Below are 23,705 nucleotides of genomic sequence, written 5' to 3'. Positions count from 1 at the left end.
AGGCCCAAACAAAGTCCAGCAAAGGCCAGAGTGCCCCGATGGTAGAAGAGCAGTGGTGTCTGATCTGAATCTTATCTCACGACAAATCTAGGGACCTACACCCAGGTAAGCCTGTAAGTACCCTAGGGAAAGGGTTATGAAGATTGAGGGGACCCTCCTAGGGGAGGGTCTAGACCGGGGGGAGGTTACTCCCATGTCCTTTGTCAGTTTCGCGCCAGAGCGGGAGCCAACTGTGCCAGAGCGGGAGCTAAAGGCTCCCAGGACTAGTTTGAACAGGACTATGCACAGGAACACCAAATGTGCCCCTCATGCAGACTGAGTGGCGCTGGCAAGCACACCCACCCCATCCCAATACATTAAATCCTGTCTGGGAGGTGGTCACAACTCCCTGTGATAGGATACATATTGTTCTGCCTTCCTCTGCTCGAGCTTGGCTCAGCAGCAGAAGGGCAGAATCGTGTCTCTGGACTGCAGCAACCATTTTGACAAGAAGGCTGGTACAGGAAACACTGAGAGCCTAATGAAGGGCTCTGCCAGAGCTTGGAATCATACCTCCCACGCCGTTTATGGTGTGGGGGTGTGATTACAATATGTTTGATACCAAACATGTTAGGATTTGTTGCAGCCGTTTGGTCATCGCATAATTACCCGGTGCCCCTCTATATAGTATATGGCTGCTTCTCTGACAACCCGGGAGAATGGACTCCGTAGGCTACAGGGGTGTCCTGCTCATGCAGGGGCACCGCCTCACTTAGAACAAAGTACCCTGCTTTCAGGATTGCAAAGGCCTGCTATAGGGGTGACTTATAGGTTTTAAGTCCAGCTACCCTAGATATAGGAAACATATATCTTTAATAAGTGGTGCTAGCACCAGCTTACACAAGCTGCAATGGCAGGCCTGTAGATCCATTTTGAATGGTCTCTTATGGGAGGCCCCTGCTTCAGCCCATGGAAGACCTCTGGGGTACCTATGCTCTGCGTACCTTAATACCATATACCAAGGACTTATAAGGGTACCCCAGTATCCAATCTTGGATGTACCCAAGTACTGCACACAACAGTGTAGGGAGAAAGCAGATAGACTGGGTCCTGATCAGCAGGATCCCAGTCAGACTAGTCAAAATACAGCTTAGCACCAGACAAAAAGTGAGGCTGACCATGCAGAAGGATACCACCTTCCTACACCAACACTGGTCTGTATCTAGTGATGTAAGCCATGCAATAATCATACGTCTCTTTCACTGGACCACTAAGCAGCAGGTTGTTTTACACCTCCCAATAATTAGCAAGATCATGAAGGGGAAGGGAAAATTCCAGTTTCAGTAATTTATATATTACAACCAAAGTACTCCCCGACAGGTAGTCAGTCTTCTGATATGGGAGATCACGCGAGTCTGCAGTTCCCACCGTAGAGAAGACCTACTTTCCTCCCCTCATAGGGGACACACAGAATCTCTCTTCTCCATGACTTATTTGAAGAACACAATATAGTGTGCTAAAAGGAAACCTGTTCAGATAACATGACAAATTGGCGGGACTGACTTTGCAGTATTGCCAGTCTTTTCAATAAAACTGTAATCAGCAAATCGGAATCTGCTTCCCCTTGAATTTCAAGACTTTCACATTTGTGGGACTGAGGGATCCCAACCTGTTCACTTTATGTTCATCATCTACCCGAGGCCGCTATGGCTTAGGTTGTATCCTAATACCACATAGAATTCCAAGAGTATTTGGATATTGTCAGACAGCAAATAGTCCTGAATAAAAAACCCACTGCTCGTCAGAAACGTGCATCTCAGGCTGATGGAGAACTACTTCTACATGAGCATTACTTTTAGATGATCGGCTCCAATACATGTGGCCAACTGAACTAGAATCCTCTACATCTCTACTTGGACCATAAAGAATGTTGGGGTATGGTTTGACCAAAAACTATCTTTTGGCCACCAAATCAGATTAGTTGCTGATAATTTTTGTTATAAGCTTACGTTGCTGCAAAGGCTCCTCCTGCAGCTGCAACTACCTCCCTGTACTGAATGAACCAGCTCCATATGCTCGAAAATCATATTTGGTATCTGGCGGAGCAGTGATTAAAATTCAAAGTCCACTGCAATACCTAGAAAACTTGAGAGGGTTGCACGTTTACAGGACTACATTGTGCCGAAGCATGAGAGTCTTTCCATGGAGAACGTAAAAGAGTGTATGGATACAACCTTCTGCTTTAATGGGGATGTCAATAAATGTATCCAGACTTTTTTTTATTCCATTCCCCTTATCTTTGCACATTCAACCTCTTTTCACTCCTCTTCTATTCAATTGCATTGGATAAAGTCAATGTTTGGTCGATTGACTGCTAATCGGTGGGTTTGTGTTTGATCCTTCTGATTATAAATCCTTGCCCAGCTAAGGGACTAACTGTTCTGAGTTGTCAAGTGTTCACTATGGGTTTACCCTCTCATTAGTGTAGCTGGGTATGTCCTTTTGTTTGCATAGTTAGGTATTTCATTAGATAGATCAAGCAAGGGGAAAACAGTTCAATGTTTGAATTTTACTGTTTGCCACACCCACCCTTCAGAACACCTCTGGGATTATTTTATGGATAACCTCTGAAGTCTTTCCCTAGGGCCTGCTCTAAGGAAAGGATGTGTGGCTGCACAAATGAGTGTGATATAGTATGTATCCTACTGCAATGCACCATTCAAACAATGTACAGACTCCAGGAATATGGTATTTAACACCTTCGATGCTTGTGACAAGGTCAACTCGTCGTCATGGGTTTTACCTGCCCTGTGCTTATGACGAGTTGACCTTGTCGCAAACAATGGGATTTTGAAAATTGCAGCACACAGCGGGAATATGCGGCAGCTTTGAAGTGGTTAAGCACAACCAAGCTGGAGCCCAAACTGACTCTCCTTGATGGGTTTGCACTTAAAATACACCCACTTAGAAATTGCACCATGGAGAATCCTCCAGGCTCCGGGAGAGGTCAGATGGACCTTTTCCACAATGTAGAGAATTAGAGCCACCTACAAAGTAAAGTCATTAAACAACATGGACATTTAGGATTATGATGAGCCAATGATGAGAGGTTGGGTTAAGTTTTAAAGGCTTTATTATCTTTATGGTTAGAATGTCAAGTATCTTTATACAAATTAGAAAAATACAGACATATAAGCGGTTAGAAATTAGCAATTAAGTCATGTGTTCCATAATGATACCCAATAAACTAACTAAAGGACCTATTCTAACTAAATAAGAACCAATGAAGAGTTCTACTGGAAGAGCGCAATGAACAGAAAGGCAAACTCCTCTTGATGAGTAGTTCTGGATCTCAGCCAAATTCCCTAAAGCTGCAGTGGCAACTTTTAGAATAATGATCTCTGCAGTAGCATCGATCATGAAATTAATAAAAGAAATCACCTCAAAAGGGTAAAGGAAATCTGCTTTCCTTGAAGAAGAGTTCTCAGGCAAAGGAGAAGATCCAGCAGCAAGACTACAGGATGGGTAAGAGGAAAAATAGAGGTGTGCCTGACTAGCCAGGAACACTCATTGTTCTATCCTTTCAACACATGTATCGATTCATATTGATGCCTACTCCCAATGTCCAATAAGAATGGTTCGTAAGGTGGTGGTGGTGTGTCATACGATGCATCTTCCTCCAATTCCCACAGTCTGCACTCTCGTCGTCCAAATTGATACAGTCCTTTGGTACAATTGTTACATGAAGGAAAGTTCCCATGAGAACCCTCTTACCTAAGCTAAAGGCGCATTGTGAGTTCCAGCGCAGGAACAAAGACTAGTCAGCAAATGTTAAAACTTATTTTGAGTTCATATTTGAGCAGCATTATAAGTCTACATCCCCATTCCTTCTATTCATGTTCAATAAGCTATTATTCTTAAGGGAAATGATCTAACATGGAGAGAGAAGAACTAAATGAGCATAATACGAAAGTCGGCACATTTCTAATATGACATCAATGTTAGGCTGTTTGCACAGACATTTTACTATGAGCAAAGGTCGAAAAGAAAATTCAGTACAAGTCTCTGCACAGGCTAAACTATAGGTGCTTGGTGCAAAATTTAAAAACACATGCAATTTCAGTGGAGCTGTACTAACAGCATCTTTCACATCTATGTTTGTCACTATACAATATGTTTTGGTTTTATTTACTTATTCTACCAAAAGATATTCACACATTTTGTAAGGTATTTTTAAATATGCATTTTACTTATGTTAAAAATACGTTCTGAATTACATTTCTAAAGTGGTAAAATATGTTGATTTCTAAATGTGCGTTTATTTTGCTCAACAATAACATACCGTTGGAGGAAATGGGAACAGAGGGGCGTCCATAGGCACTTTTCCAGGGGCAATGATGAAAAGGCATGTGCCCCAACTTTGTAGGCAAGTCCCTAGCAACTCTTGCTCTTCCTAGTGTTCATTTAGGGGGTCATCATCCTCTATTATGAGAGCACTTATGAGGGAGCAAGTTCATAGTGGGTAATTCCCTCTGATATCTGTCCAAAAAATGCAGTGAGCTCAAATATGATCTGCCCACTGGGAGAAAAATTTGAAAAAGGTCGCCATATGTATGTCTAGTGCAAGAAGATTCAACCCATAAAAGGGAAAATGCTCATAGGGTTCGCTAATCATTGGTGTGCTGGCAAGGAGTTGGTATGCACCCTTAAGCACCCAAATCAATGGACTCCTCCTCCCTCTTGAGAGGTACAACGCTAAGTGTCCCTGTGTTGGGTCACAAATATGACTTTTAGGCTTCCTACAGTGCTCCTCACAAGAACTCTCCCAGTGGCGCTACCTTACTGAATATTTTTGTTGGATGGAAAATCTTACTCTGTATCGGTAGGGTCCAATAAGGCAGTGTATGTCCCACTGGCTTTATGATACCTGGCTATGTCAGTGGTTTGACATTGCGTCCCAAGTAAGTGACAGAAACAATTCTTGACGGCACAGAACAGACCATTTAAACTGATAATAGGTCCCAAAAAAAAGACCATGCAGAGATGACACCCACACCCTACTCCAGCTATTAACCCCTTAGCTGCGGCAATCACAGGTTCAGGCCACAGCATAGTCAACCGACCTTTACAGCTTTCCTGGTGTGGGGAAATAATACCATATTTTATGAAAAACGCTGCTGTTTGTGATGTGAGTTATGCTGATGTGTATATGTAAAATGCTCGTTGTTCGGTATAAAAAGGTCTATTGCAAACCTAGGTGTAAAGCAACGGAGTGCGGTGCAAGAGGAAGAAAGGGACATTCTCTGGACAATTGAGGGGGCTGGCTAAGGGGGGGGGGGCACGCGGCGCTCCCGTGCTCGTGACGGAACCCAGAACCGCTCCGTCACGAGCCTCGGGTGGGCTGTGCTTGTGACAGAACGGTTCTGTCACGGCCCCGCCCGCCTAATAGAACCTTCAGCGCAGGCGTGGAATTCGCGCAGGCGCGGCGAGTGGGCCATGACGGAACCATTCCGTCACCAGCACAGCCCACCCGAGGCTCGTGACGGAACCGTTCCGTCACGAGCACGCAGGGCGTTAAGTAACAACGTGGGGTCTTTGAAATGACACTGTTTGCCTTGCAAAGCCTGCTGCTTCGGGCAACGCCTCCAAAAGGTATCCCGCAAGCTGTAGAAAATCACATCACAAGCTACAAAGAAACAACATTGGTATCAGGCATTCAAAGAGCCAGTAGTTTTAGACAATCTAGATAGAACCCACTTCTGATGTCACCATGCCGCATAGGCAGAGCAGACCAACTTTTTCTAAAACAATTGAGCTAAAGATGGAACCCAACTGCAAATGTGTCCTGTCTCTCATTGTCTTTTACCCTGTGTGCCTTAATGCTGTCACCAGCAACACAGCACCCTTAGTACACTGAAGAAACTCCTACATAATAAATGTCAAATGTATAAAGCACCAAAACTTAAGACTAAATGAAGGAAACTGTTATTAATGTATTCCTATAACTTACTTGCCCGTTGTCCAATCAGGTTCCGTTTCATGTGTGAGCTGCTTTTTAATTGGGCGTAGAACTGCTTTTAGTCAGTTGGTAAAGTCGAAGGAAAGATTATCGTACGTCGAGCGTGGTTTAATTTGACATTGTTGTTCCCCTTCATTTCCCTCCGCTCACAAGCTTGGTATTGCTGCAGTTCAAGCGAGCCGAAATTGTGCCTTCTGTGTTAAACTGCTGCTTTAAGTTAACTTGCACGACGGTAACTGCCACGACTCATAGCTGAAGGACACAACAGCTGCTTGGATGAATCTAGTCAGTACGTGCACAAGGTGTCTGATAAATAGCAACGTACACACTAACCGCTCATCGATGAGCACTTCAGTCAGTCAGAGCCTGACCATGGGGGACTGTTCGGCTTATCATATGGCGCAAAGCATTTTTGACTCGAGCACTTTTTCTTCTCATTATTTCCACTTCAGCCCATCGAGGGGCATTTCTGAATGTAAGCAAAACATGCTCAAATCCACTGTGCCGTGATAATTTTAAAAAGTGTTGCGGTGCATAAACCGTTAGTATTAAGAGGTCTTTAATGAATGTTTTAGCATTGTTAGTGCATGTGAATGTTTTGTTACTTTTTAGTTACTTCCAAATTGATCTCTATTTCTTTTTTTAGTCACGACGGAGCCTTTGTGAAGATGCCTTGTTGAAAATAAAAGGGGTCATTAGCTTTACGTTTCAGATGGCCATTCAGAGATGCGTGGTACGCATCAGATCTGACCTGAAAGCAGAGGTAAATGATTGTACAAGCAGTTGATAAGGTGTGTTAGTTTTCACTGTGAGGTTACGCGCCCTGAAGCTTGTTTTCATTCTTTTTAGGCTTTAGCAACAGCCATCGCCTCAACCAAAGTCATGAAAGCGCAGCAAGTTGTGAAGGGAGACAGCGGAGAGGAGGTACGATGTGACCGCTTAAGTGCATGTTTGATCAAGTAACTATTGTATACTTGTTTCAGAAGCTAAAAACTGTGTTCTTAATTGGATTGAGCATACACACATTTATATATATATATATATATATATATATATATATATATATATATATATATATATATATATATATATATATATATATATATATATATATATATATATTTCTCTCTCATAATCTATACCACTAGAGGAAAACAAGTCTTTTTAAATTAAACTCACTTTGATAATTATTTATTTACTTTAAATTGAAATATTAATTTCACCGACAACTTCTAAACTGCCTTCTTTTGTATGTAGGAATGAAAGAAGGTAGACTGATAGCACAACCTTGCAGAAGAAAAATGATTTGTGCTTTTAAGGCCCAAATTTGACCATGCAGATCAAGAGGTCACCACCTTTACTATTCACTGCCAAGTCCTTTTCTTTTCTGTGCAGTTAGAATGTCTGAGCACTAACTAGGCTCTGCCCAGATTTACTAAGTTTCTGTATATAAATGGTGATAAATGCAGGGCTTCATAGGAGACCTGTAGGAGTAAATGGAGGACCATTGGAGTTGCACCACTGAAACTAGGAGGACCAATCAACACTTTCGGTGGCAATTTGTAGAGGTTCTCCCTTTGGGGACATTAGAGACTAAAATATCATGAAGTGCCTGTTGGCAGAAAACTGCTATTTCAAATCCTAGGCATCATTCAAAACATCATTTGGAAGTGTACTCCTGTCGGGTGACGCCAGTGGTTCTCTTTTGTGAATTCCATTTTTTTCATGAGCTGATACTTACATTTTTTAAAGGCAAAAATAGCTCCTCCGGTGCAAATTCACAGTTAAGTATTTTTTTTCCCTCCATGGGAAAACTATTTTTCCCAATGGGGAAAAATCTTTTCCTGAGACCGCCATCGATTTTGGGGTTTGAGGTCTTCCCTCCTAACCTGGCGACAGATTAACTTTTATCCTTGATAGCAATGCATTTGCAGTTGTATCCATTCAGGGAATATGCCTTGCAAAGGTTTGTGAATTCTCACAAGTTTGTGTGTGTTTACTTATTTTTCCGTCCTTGCAATCCTGCTCCCTTACCCAGGTTGTAGAAGTATAGGTATGTAATAGTGTGCTACACTGGAGTCATATTGCATTAATACATTGATGTACGAGTGGAAAGTCACATTTTGTGAATTTTGCACTCTTAAATCATGACATTTACACACCTAAATTGATCTTAGCACTAAAGGCTTTTTGATTTGAGCACCTATAATGTAACTAAGAAATGTTCACCTAGCCTTAAGGTCATTGTAGCGAGCTCTAAAGAACACCTTGGCCCCTGACATAACTCAACATCATCGTGTCAGTGGTCTACGTGAATACGCAGCAGGAAACACTTTTGAGGGGGACTCCAGAATAGACGACTAAGCGGGCTAAGCTTCTGCCTGTAACATTTTGTTTAGTTATCATTTATATATTGGAGGTTTACCTCTTGACCAGCCTCTTGATTTGGTGTTTTCCACTAGTGAAGACGAGATTGAGTTTGCTAATTTATGTTGTTTCATGAATATTGTTGTAAATCCCATGATGCCAAGTAACAGTTAATTGCTTGCCGTCTTACTTGTGTATCATGTGTATTTTGACTGAATTTGTGACCGATCCGTCCGACCTCCCCAGGAAATCAGGAAGTCCTTTAGTTACCATACTATAAAGACTTATTCTAACTTGCCAAAGTAGTGTCCTTAATTGCAGGGTTTGCTTAAGATCTTAAAAATACGTTTCCTTTTTTTATTACATGCTATCCTGTTTGCTTTCATTTTCTACTGAAAAGGCTTTTTGAGCGTTTTGAGACTTCTGTGTATACATTGTCAGTTTCATGGTTTAAATGGCCATGTCTTTAAATAGGCATGCACGAGTAAACAAAGTGTTATGGGTTCCCCCACATTGGTCAAGCAATTATTAATGTTGATAAATTCAGTTCTCATAATCGAGAACTATGGTAGCTTGTAAGTAACTTTTCCTTCTGCTTAGCATTGTCTGCATCCAATATGAACACGTATGAAACATTTATTTTATGGGAGACCTTCCACACCGTGCCATCCTGATATGCTCTTAAAGCATGTTTTGTACAGAGTAAGAGAACATTTTTAGGTTTCAGCATTCTTTGAGTGTTTTTTTCCCTTTCTTTGGCGCATGAGTGAAGTATCTTATTGGCTTGTTATTCTTTCTCCTTGGTTGTGCTGCACCACCCCTACAAACACTCCCAGTGCAAACTCGCGGTCTAAAAACACACACCAAATTGAATCCTTGGCCACACCAAAGGCCACGAATAACCTGACCACCCAGCATCCCTTTTATTGTTTCTGTATTTGTAGAACCAGTGTATCTCTGTGGGTCCTCAATAGTGCTGCTGAAATATACATGTTGCCCCTCATCGGAGAGTTTTGCTGTGAGGCAGACAAGATGCCTGGGAGCTTTTGAAATAATCTGGTCTAGCCTAGTGAGGCTCAAGACTGGGGCAACAATTGTATTTCCCAGCATTAAAGGACAGAGGTGTGAATGTATTTTGGCAATGCTTTAACCAAAAGCATTCAAAGACAGTAGCCACTGATGAGCAAACATCCGTGGTAGCCATCTTTGAATGGATTTTGGTAATGCTTTAACAAAATGCATTAAAAAGTGGTGGCAGTGGATGTGCGCTCAATTAAACTCAATGACTCTGAGATGCTCCAGGATAAACACAAGAAAAGAGAGGACAACTATCGATTCAGGAGAAGGGAAGCGATATAGACCTCAAACCCATCTAATCATGAGCAAGAGATTTACTCAAAGCCCAAAAGAGTATAGAATAGAAAATAGAATGATCAACTTGCAGTTGCGCTCTGGTATCCTTGATAAACTGACCTAGGAATAGTTGATTGGCTGATGCTCATGTGCATTGTCTTCACACTGCAGCCAACACGTGAATGCTAGCAACTAGACCAGATGATTTTTTCTGGTAAAGCCCTGATGATTATTAAACTAGTTTTTCCGTGCTTGAGCAACCAAATTCCTCACTTCCTGTCTTCCAGCACTGAGACTAAATTCGTTTTCAGAGTTGAGTATACGCGCATAGTTGCTTTACGTGTCGTGTTCTCATTTAGCTCTGATTGCAAGATGAGCAGTAACGAAACTCACAAACAAAACTGTTAGTCGAATCAATATGCAGGAGTCGTCAAGCACCACACAGTTAACCCCTTCCATGCGGCCGCGATTCCCCTGGTGTGCTGTAAACAACACGAACAGGGGCGGGCTGTGACGAACCCCAGCCGTCATCAGCACACGAGCACCGTAGTGCATGACGGTTGGGGTTCGTCATCATGGAGAAACAACATTTATGAATGAAGAAAGATAGGCAAGGCAGTCGTGGCAGGCCAACGCAACTGCCTTTGCTTTGAGGCTAACACCCTTGTACCCAGTATATCATCACAACATATCAAACGCTGTAAAGCCCACTGCGGTGTATATCGCCATTTTAAGGGGCCGAAAACTACTTTATTTCAACTTGTTGCAGTAAAACTTAGTGTTCACAGCTATTGATAGTAAGTGAAACTCTACTTTTTCAGCTTCCACCTTCAATCTTCTGAATGGCAACATTTCATAAGACTGTTCCCCATCACAGTCCTTTGCTCTCATCATTTTAGTGGTCCCATCATTGTCTGCTGCCTGATTTCGTTTTAGTGTTCAAAATTAACGATTAATGCAATGTTCTTCCTTTTTCTTTTTGGGATGATTAGGGGGTCCATTTCTTACATGGCCATAACCAGTTTTCATCATTTATAATTAAGTAAAATAGTAACTCTCTCAAAATTATACAAATTGTACTTTAGACACAGGGGAAGATGGGATACATCATTGACTCTGTACCCTTTCTTTACTCAAGATGTTGTTAATGAAATAGTCCCGACAACAAACACATGTGGGGGTATTAGACACAGTGTCCCGGGCATTTACGTTTTTTCTTTGCCCCAGGGCAATGTGGTTTTGCAGAAGGGGCCGCAGACGCTTGTATAGCCCCTTCTGTAATACTGATAGCTCGGGCGCAAATTTAGTGCCAGTGCTATCTTGAGAAGGCATGCCCTCAATTACATGGTCCAATGCAAATGAGGCAATCCCTTTGCACCCGCACCGTATTATGGACTCAGGCTCACAGGCAGTGAGCTGTCATGAGGTGCACTGACTACGCCACAAAGAGATGGCGCACACTCAGTGTGCCCCCTGAGGGCATCAGGATTTAAAGAGGTCCCATGGACCCCTCCCTAGAGATCCCCCTGCAGGTAGGTGCAGTCACTCATTGTGCCTACCTGCAGGAGGATCTCTGTCCCCTCTTTGAAATGCAGACGTGTTGCACTCTGTACAGGGAAAGACTGACTGGCTGACTGCTTTAAACAGCCACTCTGTCTTTCACTAATGACTACCCATAGGACAGTGCTCGTTTGCAGCTGCCCTAAGGGCAGCACATTATTTGTAACGGGGCCCACTGCCCCATTTTGTTTCCAGTGCACCTTTATAAAGGTGTGCCATGCATAAATGGTGACAGTGCGCCTTCACTATTATATGTATCCTGCTTTTGCTTGTCGCCTTTTGGAGACAGGAACATAGGTTTAGGGCCTTTTCTTGGCTTTAATTGTGCTTTACCCTCTTGTGGTCACCACTGCTAGTCTGAGGTAATGATTTGGCAGTACTTCACTAGAATAATGGCTGCTATGGACAAGGGTTTATATTAAACAGGGCAACACTATGTCTCCCATTTAGCTGGTTGCCTTGTCTTTTCAGTGCATTGAAGAGACAGCACCACGTACAAGCAAGACATGCCCGTCACAGTGTTGCCTGGACTTCTAGGCTCCGTGTCTTGCGCCAAGATAGTTGCTATAGATTTTATCCTTTTGTTCGATTCCATTACACGCGGGCTCTAAGCTCTTCAGTACCAGCTTCTCCTTAGATCGAGTGAAGGTAATCCAAATAGCATGGGCACTGAGGAGCTCGCAAAAACAGACAGGTGAAATAGGGAAACGTAAGTGGAAGAGACTACTATTCGGGAGGGGGGGGGGGGGCCTGTTGCACAATTTTATCCTTTACTGCCACATAATTCTGTGAACCTTTCTGTGATTGACTCGTTGGATTAAGACTCTGAGAAAAGGACAATGGTTACTGAATGTACAGAAGGCATGCGAGTAAATATTAGAGTTAAAATTCACTTTCTTTCCACCCGAGCACAATTCTTCATTTAGACACTTTGTTGCATGTCTTTCACGGTTCTTAACTTTCTCACTCTTTCCTCTCCCATGTCCCCCTGTGGCCAAATGCCAAAATAACAAGCAATTGACAAAGCCAATAGGTCTCTCCTTTAGGACCTTATAAGTATTTAACCATGCAGCACATTATCCTGGATGCTACAACATCTACTGTTAATTCACATGTAAACCTACATGCATTCTACTATGTCTAGAGAGTTTGCATCCATGCACCTACACAAGCTGTATATTTAAGTACCTGCTCAGGCGTCAGATACACTGTCATGCGGTGGGCGTTTCCTGAGCCATGTGGCTAAAATAAAACATGCACTAACAGTATAACAATAATAATAACTAGACATTGTGTTGCTTTACGGGCACTAGAGCACTGAATGTGCTAAATGAGGCAGGATACAGCTGGCTGTGAGGTGAAGAGTCTGAGAGGGTGCTCCACTGCAGGCTATGTGGGCGTACAGTGTCCCTCTTTCCTCCCTCTAGGTATCTCTGGCCCCTAAGTGGAGATGGGGTAAGGAACCCAAGCTGCACTGCCTGGGGCGGTTATATAACCACAGAAGACAGGTGCTTGGCACCGCCTCCAAATCTTATCCCTCCCCACGGCCTGTCATCAAACTCGGGCTAACGTGGCGTGCCAGAGTGAACCCGATTTCACTAGCTCTGGGGAAGCAGTGACTTTCTCCGCCGACTTCCTCATCCCCTACACAAGAGGTGAGCCCTGTAGCAGGAGCCAGATGAAAAGGGGGGGAAAGGTGGGGAGGGGGAAGGTAAACGGCTGCGTGCCCTGGGTATGACCAGCCATGCAGGAGTCTGGAAAGGAGTGCAAACTATTATGAAAGCATCAAGACTAACTTGTGGGAATTGTTGTACTTCCAATGTGTGTCTAAAAACGGTATATGCAGACACAATACCTTTAATTGAACTGAAAGGCCGAGAGCAATCTCAAACTTTTTGACACAAATGAGCGCTGCTTATTAGCTTGTCATCCACAAATAGGCAAGCATCGATAACCTACGCACTCTGCCCCACTCTTGCAGTGAATTACAAATAGCATTTCTTACTTCCCCTCCCGCCAAAAAGCCACTACACCTTTCTTTGTGGTGGTCATTTGTTGGCCGCAGTTTATTAAGGGTTACAAGGAAACAGGTATTACTTGCATTTGCATGTTATGTCATATACATTTCCTTGCCAGTGTCTCTTAGCCCTTCTAGGGCGGTTTTCTGTTGGTTGGATTTCCTTGCGCTTCCTCAGCGCGGGAAGGGGATATTCGTTGTCCCAGAGTTAGGCTGCCTCGCTACCTTTCAGACCTTGTTGTGCCCTGCCATCCGGCGGGGGCTGGGCTGCGAGCGCCGTCTCTGCATATTCCCCCTTCCCTTCGTCGCATGTCACCCAGCCGTGAGGCATCCCAGAGCCACTGTCCTTAGGCCATCTCACCCAGCCGTGCGGCATCTGAAGGTGAGTGGACCTATTCTGGCGCACCGCTCTCCGGTGTGCCTCTGTACCAACCATTCTCAGCGTAGCTCTTCGCCACGCTCTTTCCCTATCTCAGCCCTGCGACAATGCTGATCCCTTGGTGTGGGTGGGTGGGACAAGATTCTTCAGCGCTGTGCTGCTCCCCCCGCTCCTGTGCATAGGAGTATTGCTGGGGGGAGCGCGCTTATATGCCCCCCTCCTCCAAGTATGCCTCTGCCTAGTGGATCCCCTCATTGGGGGGTTCGAATATCGCCTACCCCCCCATTGGCCGCGGCGCGGCGGCGGAAGCCCAGAAACAGGGGGGGGGGGGCGAGCCAGGCACCTTCCGGGGTCCCCCTGTTCACTCTGGAGACCCCGTTTTCCCGCCCTTGCTTTGCGCTCCTGGTGCCATCTTCCCCCCTTGTTGCCCCTCGGGGGCTCGCCATATGGTTATGGCGACGGCTCCCTAGCCCCTGCGGGGTTCGCCTCTGCGACACATCGCATCGACACATCCTTCACTAAAGCATTATGAATAGCTTACTGTTGGGCTAATCTCTCACACAATTTAAACAAATATGCAATGGTAAATTATCATTTCAAGATGGCCAAAGTTTTAACTATGACAGACATACATGATTGTTATTGGAGTCTCTTGTCCATTGCTAGTACCAGTTGGCTTTCTTTTATGCCCTCCGTTTCCATCCACCAGCTCCTTCCACTGGGGACATAATGAGTCAACAGGTAGCTGAAAATCTCTCTAGACATCTCTCTACCCGAGTAGAACTAGTCTCCTCTCAGGACATGATTTAGGGCAATGAAGTGGGTTCCTGTAACTGCACAGCACTCGGAGCCCTGCCTTAAAGTTCCGGGATGATGTCCGTGTTTAGCCAGATCCAAAAAATAGGTTTGCACCATGCCATGGCGCCCAGTAGTGCTTGCACTGCTGCTGCTACGTTTCAGGCTACACTGGCTGCTATGCTTGGGCATTGGGCAGTTACAATGGGGCATGGGCGGGATCTCTGCATCGGCTCTCCACATGGATTTATTGTTAATAAAAGTAAAACTTGCACTCCGAGCCAAGGCAATCAAAGTAACCAATGTGTTTCTCAATGAAAAAAATAACCATGTTTGGTTGTAAAATCAGCTGCACGCATTTAACCTGGAAAGCCAACAAATACAGCATTCCAAACACACGAGCCGAGGCAAGCAAAATAAAAATAGTGCACCATAACTAACTTGAATGGCAAGAAGCCCCGTGCATTAATTTAATATTACTTCTCCCAGGGAGGTGGCGATCCCTGGGGCACAGGCAGGCTCATCAGAGGCCTACCCACATATATTTTGATAGTGCCCCTGGAAGGTAGCACTCCCTGGGCTGAGAGGAGAGAGCCCTCTCCGGCACTCCTCACATATTTATATATGGTAATGCCCCCATGACCTGGCCCACACAGGGGTCTATTCAAAAAGATACATGGGAGACTGCGCTTCACTTTATTATTATTTTTTTTCGGCGCAAGCCATGGCTCCACACATTTTTTTTTTAACCATTTTAAAAACTTTTTTGGGTGACTCCCAAGATGGCTTGCAACACTTCCTGGTTTGAAGTGTTAACTGCCAACCAGATCTCAGCACGAGAACGGGAGGGTTTGAAGTGCGTACGCGTACCTATATATACAAATTTAAATTTCTTTTAATAACTCTGCAACTACTGAACGGATTTAGACCAAATCAGAAAAAGACACTTCCCTGGACCAATATTCACCTTTCTGGCAAATTTGGTGTAATTCCGTTCAGCAGTTTGGGCTGTAGCCGTGTCTGATGTTCCTGTGGGAATTAACATGGGAAAAACGTGTTTTGGGACCTCCCCTTTTTCTCAGCCCACATTTGACAGACCACCACAAAATTTTCAAGACAGCAGCTGAAGTGAGAGTCGTATTAGTTTTGGAAATTTAGTGAGGATTTGTTAAATGATGCCAGAGTTATTTAAAACCAAAAATTTTCTTCCTAAGGAAACTGAAAGACTTTGTCCTTTTCTATCTCGGCATGGATGGCAAAGTGCTAATTCTATGCTTAAAGATTTTGATAGAAAATCAGACATTTGAGGTGAGCAGATCTAGAGTGTCGCTGGTGTTGAGTGCTCTTTACGGGAGCTGCTTTCCACCTAAACTTGAGAACTACCCAGAGTTCTTTACTTCTTTTTTGCATAATTTATTCATCACTCTATGCCTGAAAGGGTATTTTTTTTTACTTATACTGGGTGCTCCCTTATGTCTGGACAAAGCTATACCTTTCTGAAGAGCTCTCATTAGAGCGAAACATTGTCAGGGGTTGCTTTTACTCATTTCAAGTTGGCTTGGTTGGTATTTTACCAATTCAAAGCTGTAATATTGTGCCTGGAGTGGTAAATGGCTTTTGTCATTTTACAGCTCGGCAAGGACAGCACTGTGCTAGTCCTATGTTTAAAGACTTTGCTGTAGAAATTGTAAAAGACTTTGTGAACGTACAGGAATTTATATAGCGCAAATCACCGAGCGGTTTCTAAGCGCTTGCTTAGGGAACCCGTCCTGGTATTCCCCTGTGAGAAAACCCCGGCAGGGTATCCGCAAGGTGAAAGCCAGGCATCCCGCCGCGAGGGGCCGTTGTGGAGATTAAGCAAGCTATTGACCAGAGTCGCAGAGTGTGAACCCGTGAATCGAGTAGGCACCGGAGCGAGAATTGTCGAGTCCAGTGCTTAAAGATTTTGATAGAAAATCAGACATTTGAGGTGAGCAGGTCTAGAGTGTCACTGGTGTTGAGAGTGCTGTATACAGGAGCTGCTTTCTACCTGAACTTGAGAACTACCCAGAGTTCTCTACTTCTTCTTTGCTTAATTTAATAATCACTCTATGCCTGAAAGGGTATTGTTTTGATGTGTGTGTGTGTGTGTATATATATATATATATATATATATATATATATATATATATTTATTCACTGAAAAAACCATAGGTTATAGACCATATATAGTTAGGAATTAGCATTTACAAAACCTTAATTTACTCGCACAAAACCATAGAAATTCGCATATATAGTTAGTTGCAATAACTATATATCGCGCACCCGCAATCCACTGCTGATGATGTCACATATTACATCATTCATGACATGGTCAGTGACATCACTGATGACATCACTGATGACATCATCCAGTGTTTGTATGTTTCTGTAAAGTTAAAATATGTCTTACATATTGAAGAATGAGTGGATGTATAAGTGTCTGGATGAAGGATTTAGTAGGTGCATGACTGACTGTATGAGAGAGTGATTAAATGTGTCTCACTGAGTGCATGGGTTAGTGACTAAACTGTCTTAATTTGTGCATCATTATGTCTGTTGTTCTGTAAACTGCTGCATGTGTTAATCAGTAGCTATATGAGTAACTATATGGGTTATTGATTGGTTGCCCAAGTATTTGTATGGGAGACTGAGTATGTGTGTGGGTGGCTAGGAGGTGTATGACTGTGCATAGATGTGTGAGCAGTTGATTCACTAGATGTATGGGTTCAAACGTGCATGTGGAAACAGCTGTATGGGCAGTTGACTGTGTGCATGAGTGTATTGGTGAGTGAATGGATATCTCAGTGCTACATGTCAAAGTAAGTACATATGTAAAACACAGTACATGTGAGAGTTGACATATATAAATAACTGAGCATAAGAGCCAGTGAATGTGAGAGTGGCTGTATGAATCATTGTGAACTTGTATCAGGGATTGTATAAGAGAGTAAATATGTGTTAGAATATGTTTGAATTAGTAAGGTGTGTATAACTGTATAGTTGAGGAAATGGAGGAGTGATTGATTCTTTTCATGACTGACTAGATGTGTGAGTAACTCCATGGATGAGTGACAATCTGTGAGTGTCTGTTTACACTGATTGTATCTAAGGTTATATTAGAGTCTGAAGAGGTTCATCGTATTATCACATGAATGATATTATCAGTGATGTGATCAGTAATGTCAAATGAGATGTCATCAGTGATGTCATCAGTGATGTCACTGACCATGTCATAAATGATGTAATATGTGACATCATCAGCAGTGGATTGCGGGTGCGCGATATATAGTTATTGCAACTAACTATATATGCGAATTTCTATGGTTTTGTGCGAGTAAATTAAGGTTTTGTAAATGCTAATTCCTAACTATATATGGTCTATAACCTATGGTTTTTTCAGTGAGTTTCAATGGTTTTTTAATAGCAAATATGAAAAGCTGTAAAATGTCAAGTACGTGGTAGGTAAAAACATTTTCGTATTTATGCACGCTGATGTGCTTTGAACGCTGCCCCCCCCCCCTCCTCTTTTCTTTTAGGAGTATTCTCTCTTTGAAGATAGTGAAGGGTAGGTAACGTAAGCCTTTGCCCCCGTTGTAACCCGTCGTGCCTGCTTCCCTCTACATTTGATTGATTGTTATGCAAGCATTTACTGTTTTAGAATTGGGTGCTCTCATGCTGACGCCAGCTTCAATCTGAAACATCCAGAAACACTGTAGACTACCAATTCAATCAGTTCCGGTGGAGCCCCAACGTGACCCGGTAGAGAAGAACTTGCCCTCCCCTCTTTGACTGATTGTTCTTGTTGCCTGTCCCTTCTCTTGTCATTTAACAGAACTTTTTGGACTGCTGAAAGGGGTTGTATTCCGACCGCTGGTTGGTGGAGACATTTTGACTATATTCTGGACCTGCGTTGTCGCGTAATGCGTCATATGACGCGCTGCGTTAGCGCACCCGGAAGAGCTCCGGTGCGCAAGGCGCAGCTTCCCGGAAACGATCCAGAGCGCGGCGCGCAGCGAGTAACGTAAGCATAACAGGTCATGTGACTTGTTAATAAAACTTTTCATTGGTTCATTTTACTTTTGTTATTCTAATGATGAAAGGCTTGGTTATATGACCTAAAAATAACGCTTTTCATTGCTTTCGAACATTTTTTTTTCCCCAAATGATGAAAGCCCCACCTTTTTTTTCTCACTCTGACTTGTAAAGCAAAGGACCCAGATGCATTTACAGTTTATCACTAACAATGTTCCAGGCTAATGTATTTTCCCGGGAAATTTACAACTGTCCTGCAAGTAAAATATTCCTTTTTCGAGAAAAAGGGCGTTTCTTCGTCCCATGAGGGAGCCGTTGAGCAAAAGAGGCTCGGCCTGCTGTCTTAATCGCTGATAGGCATGAATATCAGATTCTTATCGATCACTTTATGTTGCAGGAGTAGAAAACACAACAGCCCTTGTCCATTTTTCTTTACTGCGTTCCTGCGTATTATACCTTTTAACAGTCATGTAATTGGACTGCTTTATTTCACTTGCCTTTTACTGATTCGAAAACAGTGGCTATTATTCAAAACTTTACCAATGTAGGTACTACTACCATGTTTTAAAAAAAAAACCTTTATTGTGAAAATGTCAGTATACAAATACGGGCCTATAACCATGTGGGCCGGCCACGGAGCAAACTGGAATCGTATATGATGAGGGCACATTTACACTGTAGAAGAACGTAACGGGCGACCCATTAGATTGCAAGAACTAAGGTGTCTACCATTTACGGAATCGGTGGACGTACATTTTATAATTAAAGTACGACAGGGCCAGTTACAATAAAATTATCTAGATATACATTTGCGGGCAAGTACCATGGGTGACGTTAATTCGAACTTTCAATAGTACAGTAATCAATAACACATCAGAACTTAATATCAATAGGGATGTCAAAATGTTCAATCAATTCTCGTCCCTGCTCTCCATGTGCTTCAAAACTGCATACGTATCTCGTGATATCAAGGTTGGGCAACCAGTACACAACAAGGAGTTACGAGTGCCATTTATACCGGCGCCATTTTGGGCGCGGCCGGGCAGGTCCAGGATATAGTTAAACATAACAAATGAGGCTGACGTCTCTGAAGCAGTTGACGCACAGAAGGACATAGCAAATAAACATGAAGTCTCTGAAGCTGTTAACTCACTGCAGGACAAAACAAGTGAACCTGAAACCTCTGGAATAATTGTCGCTCAGAAGAACAACACACAAAACTCTGTAGTGTCTGAAGAAAGTAAAACAGAGAAGGGCACTGTAGTTTCAGACACACTTAACACTAATGACTTAACAAAGATATCGTCTGTCTATGAAGCAGCTGTCATGTTCACAGAATTGACAAAGAAGTGTGCAGACACCAATGCTATTAAGAAACACAAGGAAATCCCTAACGCATCTGCATTCTCGGAAGAGGTTGACACAGATGACATCTTAAGGAACAAAGAAAGACAAATTAAGGATGAGGAAGTTGTCACTTTAGTTTTTTCATCAGCTAGCGACAGCAACAAACACATTGTAATGGAGATTAGAGAGGCTACGGATGGGTGAATAAATTATCAAAAGAAATGGCGACTCCCCCCTTTAGCAGATTAGCTAAATCTTTGCGTAATTTGGGCATAAAAGTTATATTATTGGAAGTAGATGGTTATAGTTCTGGTTAATTTCCATTCAGAGTGTCCTACACAGCACCACTCTAGGTAAACACTACTATATGTAAAACCTGGGACATAGCACTCATTGGAATGTTTGTGATCTTTCCTGTTAAGTTGCATCATAAGTTATTTTAACCATTCCATATAAAGTCATGCATAAAAATGAATACACAGACACAAATAACATGTGTATCCAAAAACAAAATACAGATTTCGGCCTTATTTATTGCCTCTAGTTTTCAAAGGCAAATTTCTGTGGAAAACATGCACATTAAGGGTTGCCTTTCCTTAAACCTTTGTTTTTAAAAAAAAATTGGAAGAAACAAAAAGTCTTCCCTTCCATAAATAACCCAAGACTTTTATTTTGTTATGGCAAGGGAACGAAATAGAGAATAAACTATAGTTGGTCACCATGGGGTTCAAAGAAGGGATGGTTCTTCACCAGATTAGATATTTACCCAGACCCTCATTCTCCAATGTGATGAACTAGGCTAAAATTCTTCTGGTGCCTGCACCCTGTCACAGAATATCACCCCAAAACATGGAAGCGCCCAAACACCAGATTGAGTTGAACCCCACAGTAAGCCTTATTTCTTCAGGGCCTCAGAATTTCTTTTGCTTTGCTCATGGAAATTGTGGGATATAGGAGAGATAAGGTGTCACCATTAAGAAAGGGTAGTATTTAAATTTGCATATCAATTATGTTTAACCTTTTAGACATATGATATGCTAGCTTGAACTTATGCTTTACATTTGAAGCCGAATTCAACAGCTTAAGTAAGTAGGTTTTCGTAGTTGTAACTTTAAAGGGTGATCTAGCAAGCTGTAAAGATTTTCTAAAACAGTGGAGCGTATTTAGTTTTTTAATGTACATGTTTATGAAACGATTACACAAATGAAACATTTGTGAGTTTTAAATTTCCGGAGAAGTATAATTCACCAATAGTTTTCTCTGTAGATGTTTTTCCATTAACAATCCCAGTTCCATCACCCGCCCAGGATATCACTACTGTTCCCCATGTCATAAAACCTTAGGATGTTCAATAACTGAAACAGCTAATATGGTTTTATTTACAGGGGACATCTTTTGTTCTGTTTTGTAAAGTAAAACTATTGTGAACGCAAGTATTATACACAGTAAGTGTTTAATATAGCATTTGTCAGTCATTGGTTAAGCAGCTAGGACCTGTTCACTCTTGACACCCCAGGTGCTGTGTATGTTGCACTATAGTGCTGCATCGGGTACATTGTTCTATTTTTTTCTACAGCACCCTCAGTGCATGAACAACTATAGCAAGAGTAGAAAATATGATCATTGCCTTTTAGTCTAGACTTCATTTTATGTGTTTTGATTGCAAATTGGAGACAGTTTGCATTGATATACTTTGGCACCAATGTTCTACTTTTTTATTAAAGTTTTTTTGCTGAGAAAAAAAAAAAATGTCTCCACCAACCAGCGATCGGACCAGAACCATTTTCGGCAGTCCAAAAATGTTCCGTTAAATGACAACAGAAGAAATAGGCAACAAGAACAATCAGTCAAAAGAGGGGACGCTTTCGTGAATGGGGCCCATGCCCTAGCAGGCAAGCGTTCGAGTTCCAAGGTGTCCCAGGGCCATTTTAGTGGACCAGGCCCAAATCCAAAGAGATGGCCACCATTTTGAGAGTCCTGTTGCAGCCGGCTATCGCTGCACCACAAGAGTAACCGCAATTCAGCTAGATGGCGGGTGAGTCACTGTACCGCAAGAGCGGGCGGAACTCAGCTGGAAGGCGAGTCAAACGCTAAGAGGCACCCCACTGCAGATGAGGTGCCTCCACCTGGGGAAGAGGGAGAGGCCCGTTTGTGCGCTGCCTCCCCCTCCCCCCCCCCCCCCCCCCCCGGGCACCCCACGCAGTCTTTCGGCGCAGCATTGTAGGATGGCCACACCAGAGAAACTTGCTGGACACCACCTCGGTGCCATCCGGATCTCAGCGCGTTCGAGTCACTGTACCGCAAGAGTGGGAGAAACTCAGCTGGACACGTCGTCTTTCGGCGCAGCATTGTAGGATGGCCACACCAGTGCGGCAACTTGCTGGACACCACCTCGGTGCCATCCGGATCTCGTCGCGTTGTGCTGCCTTCGGCGTACTGTAGCAGCAAGAGTGACCGCAACTCAGCTGGACACGCCGTCTTTCGGCGCAGCATTGTAGGATGGCCACACCAGTGCGGCAACTTGCTGGACACCACCTCGGTGCCATCCGGATCTCGTCGCGTTGTGCTGCCTTCGGCGTACTGTAGCAGCAAGAGTGACCGCAACTCAGCTGGACACGCCGTCTTTCGGCGCAGCATTGTAGGATGACCACACCAGTGCGGCAACTTGCTGGACACCACCTCGGTGCCATCCGGATCTCGGCGCGTTGTGCTGCCTTCGGCCTACTGTAGCAGCAAGTGCGGGCGCAACTCGGCTGGAAGGCGAGTGAAACGCTAAGGGGCGCCGCACTGCACATGAGGTGCCTCCACCTCGGGAGGCGGAAGAAGGCAGTTCGCGCCGCCTCCCCCCGGGCACCCCACGCCGTCTTTCGGCGCAGCATTGTATGATGGCCACACCAGTGCAACTTGCTGGACAGCACCTCGGTGCCATCCGTATCTCGGCGCGTTGTGCTGCCTTCGGCCTATTCGCACATCGGTCCGCTACTGACGCCGCCTCATGGGCCAACGGGTTTTGTATGCTTTTTATAACCCAAAGCCGCATAACAGGTCATGTGACTTGTTTATAAAACTTTTCATTGGTTCATTTTACTTTTGGTTTCCTAATGATGGAAGGCTTGATCATATGACCTAAAAATAACACTTTTCATTGGATTAAAACATTTTTTTTTCCCAAACGATGAAAGACCCACTTTTTTTTTCTCACTCGGCAATCAAAAAAGGTTCCGTTAGATGACAACAGAGGGGACAGGCAACAAGAACCATCACTCAAAAAAGGGGAGGGCAAGTTCTTCCCTACCGGGTCACGTTGGGGCTCCACCGGAACTCATCGAATTGATAGTCTACAGTGTTTCTGGATGTTTCAGACTGAAGCTGGCATCAGCATGAGAGCACCACCATCTCGTAGCTCCGTCGTGGCCATTCCGCAAGCAATCATGGCAGCCGCTCCCCACCGGAAGCCTGCGGGAGTCGGGGCCCCCAAGACTTTTGTAGAATCTTCAAGGCTGAGGGGACGCTTTCGAGAATGGAGCCCAAGCCCTAGCAGACAAGCGTCCGAGTTCCAAGGTGTCCCAGGGCCATTTTAGTGGACCAGGCCCAAATCCGAAGAGCCGGCCGCCATTTTAAGAGTCCTGTGGCAGCCCCCTATCGCTGCACCGCAAGAGTGGGAGCAACTCAACTACATGGTGAGCGAGACGCTGTAGCCGCAAGAGCGGGCGGTAAACAGCTGAATGGCGGAAGAGGCACAGTGTAGCAAAAGCAGTCGGAATGGCAACTGAAACGGTAAAGGGGCGCCCCACTACAGCAGACGAGCCTCCACCTGGGGAGGCCCTTTCACGAAG

At 43.8% G+C, this 23,705-nt stretch overlaps 1 protein-coding gene across 1 annotated transcript in view; it reads left to right on the top strand.

Annotated features, from left to right (window-relative positions):
• Positions 1-23,705, top strand: part of ARMC1 (armadillo repeat containing 1) — a 198,055-nt gene that overhangs the window by 114,875 nt on the left and 59,475 nt on the right. Inside the window, exons 5-6 of the mRNA XM_086950145.1 lie at positions 6,645-6,761; positions 6,848-6,922. Of these exons, the coding sequence (XP_086806271.1) occupies positions 6,645-6,761; positions 6,848-6,922 (192 nt within the window). The remainder of the gene's footprint in view (positions 1-6,644; positions 6,762-6,847; positions 6,923-23,705) is intronic.

Source organism: Lissotriton vulgaris, unplaced genomic scaffold (assembly GCF_964263255.1).
Source record: "Lissotriton vulgaris unplaced genomic scaffold, aLisVul1.2 SCAFFOLD_2068, whole genome shotgun sequence".
Lineage (NCBI taxonomy): Eukaryota > Metazoa > Chordata > Amphibia > Caudata > Salamandridae > Lissotriton > Lissotriton vulgaris.
Note: the sequence above shows the minus strand (reverse complement) of the source record. Positions and strands in the feature narration are given on the sequence as shown.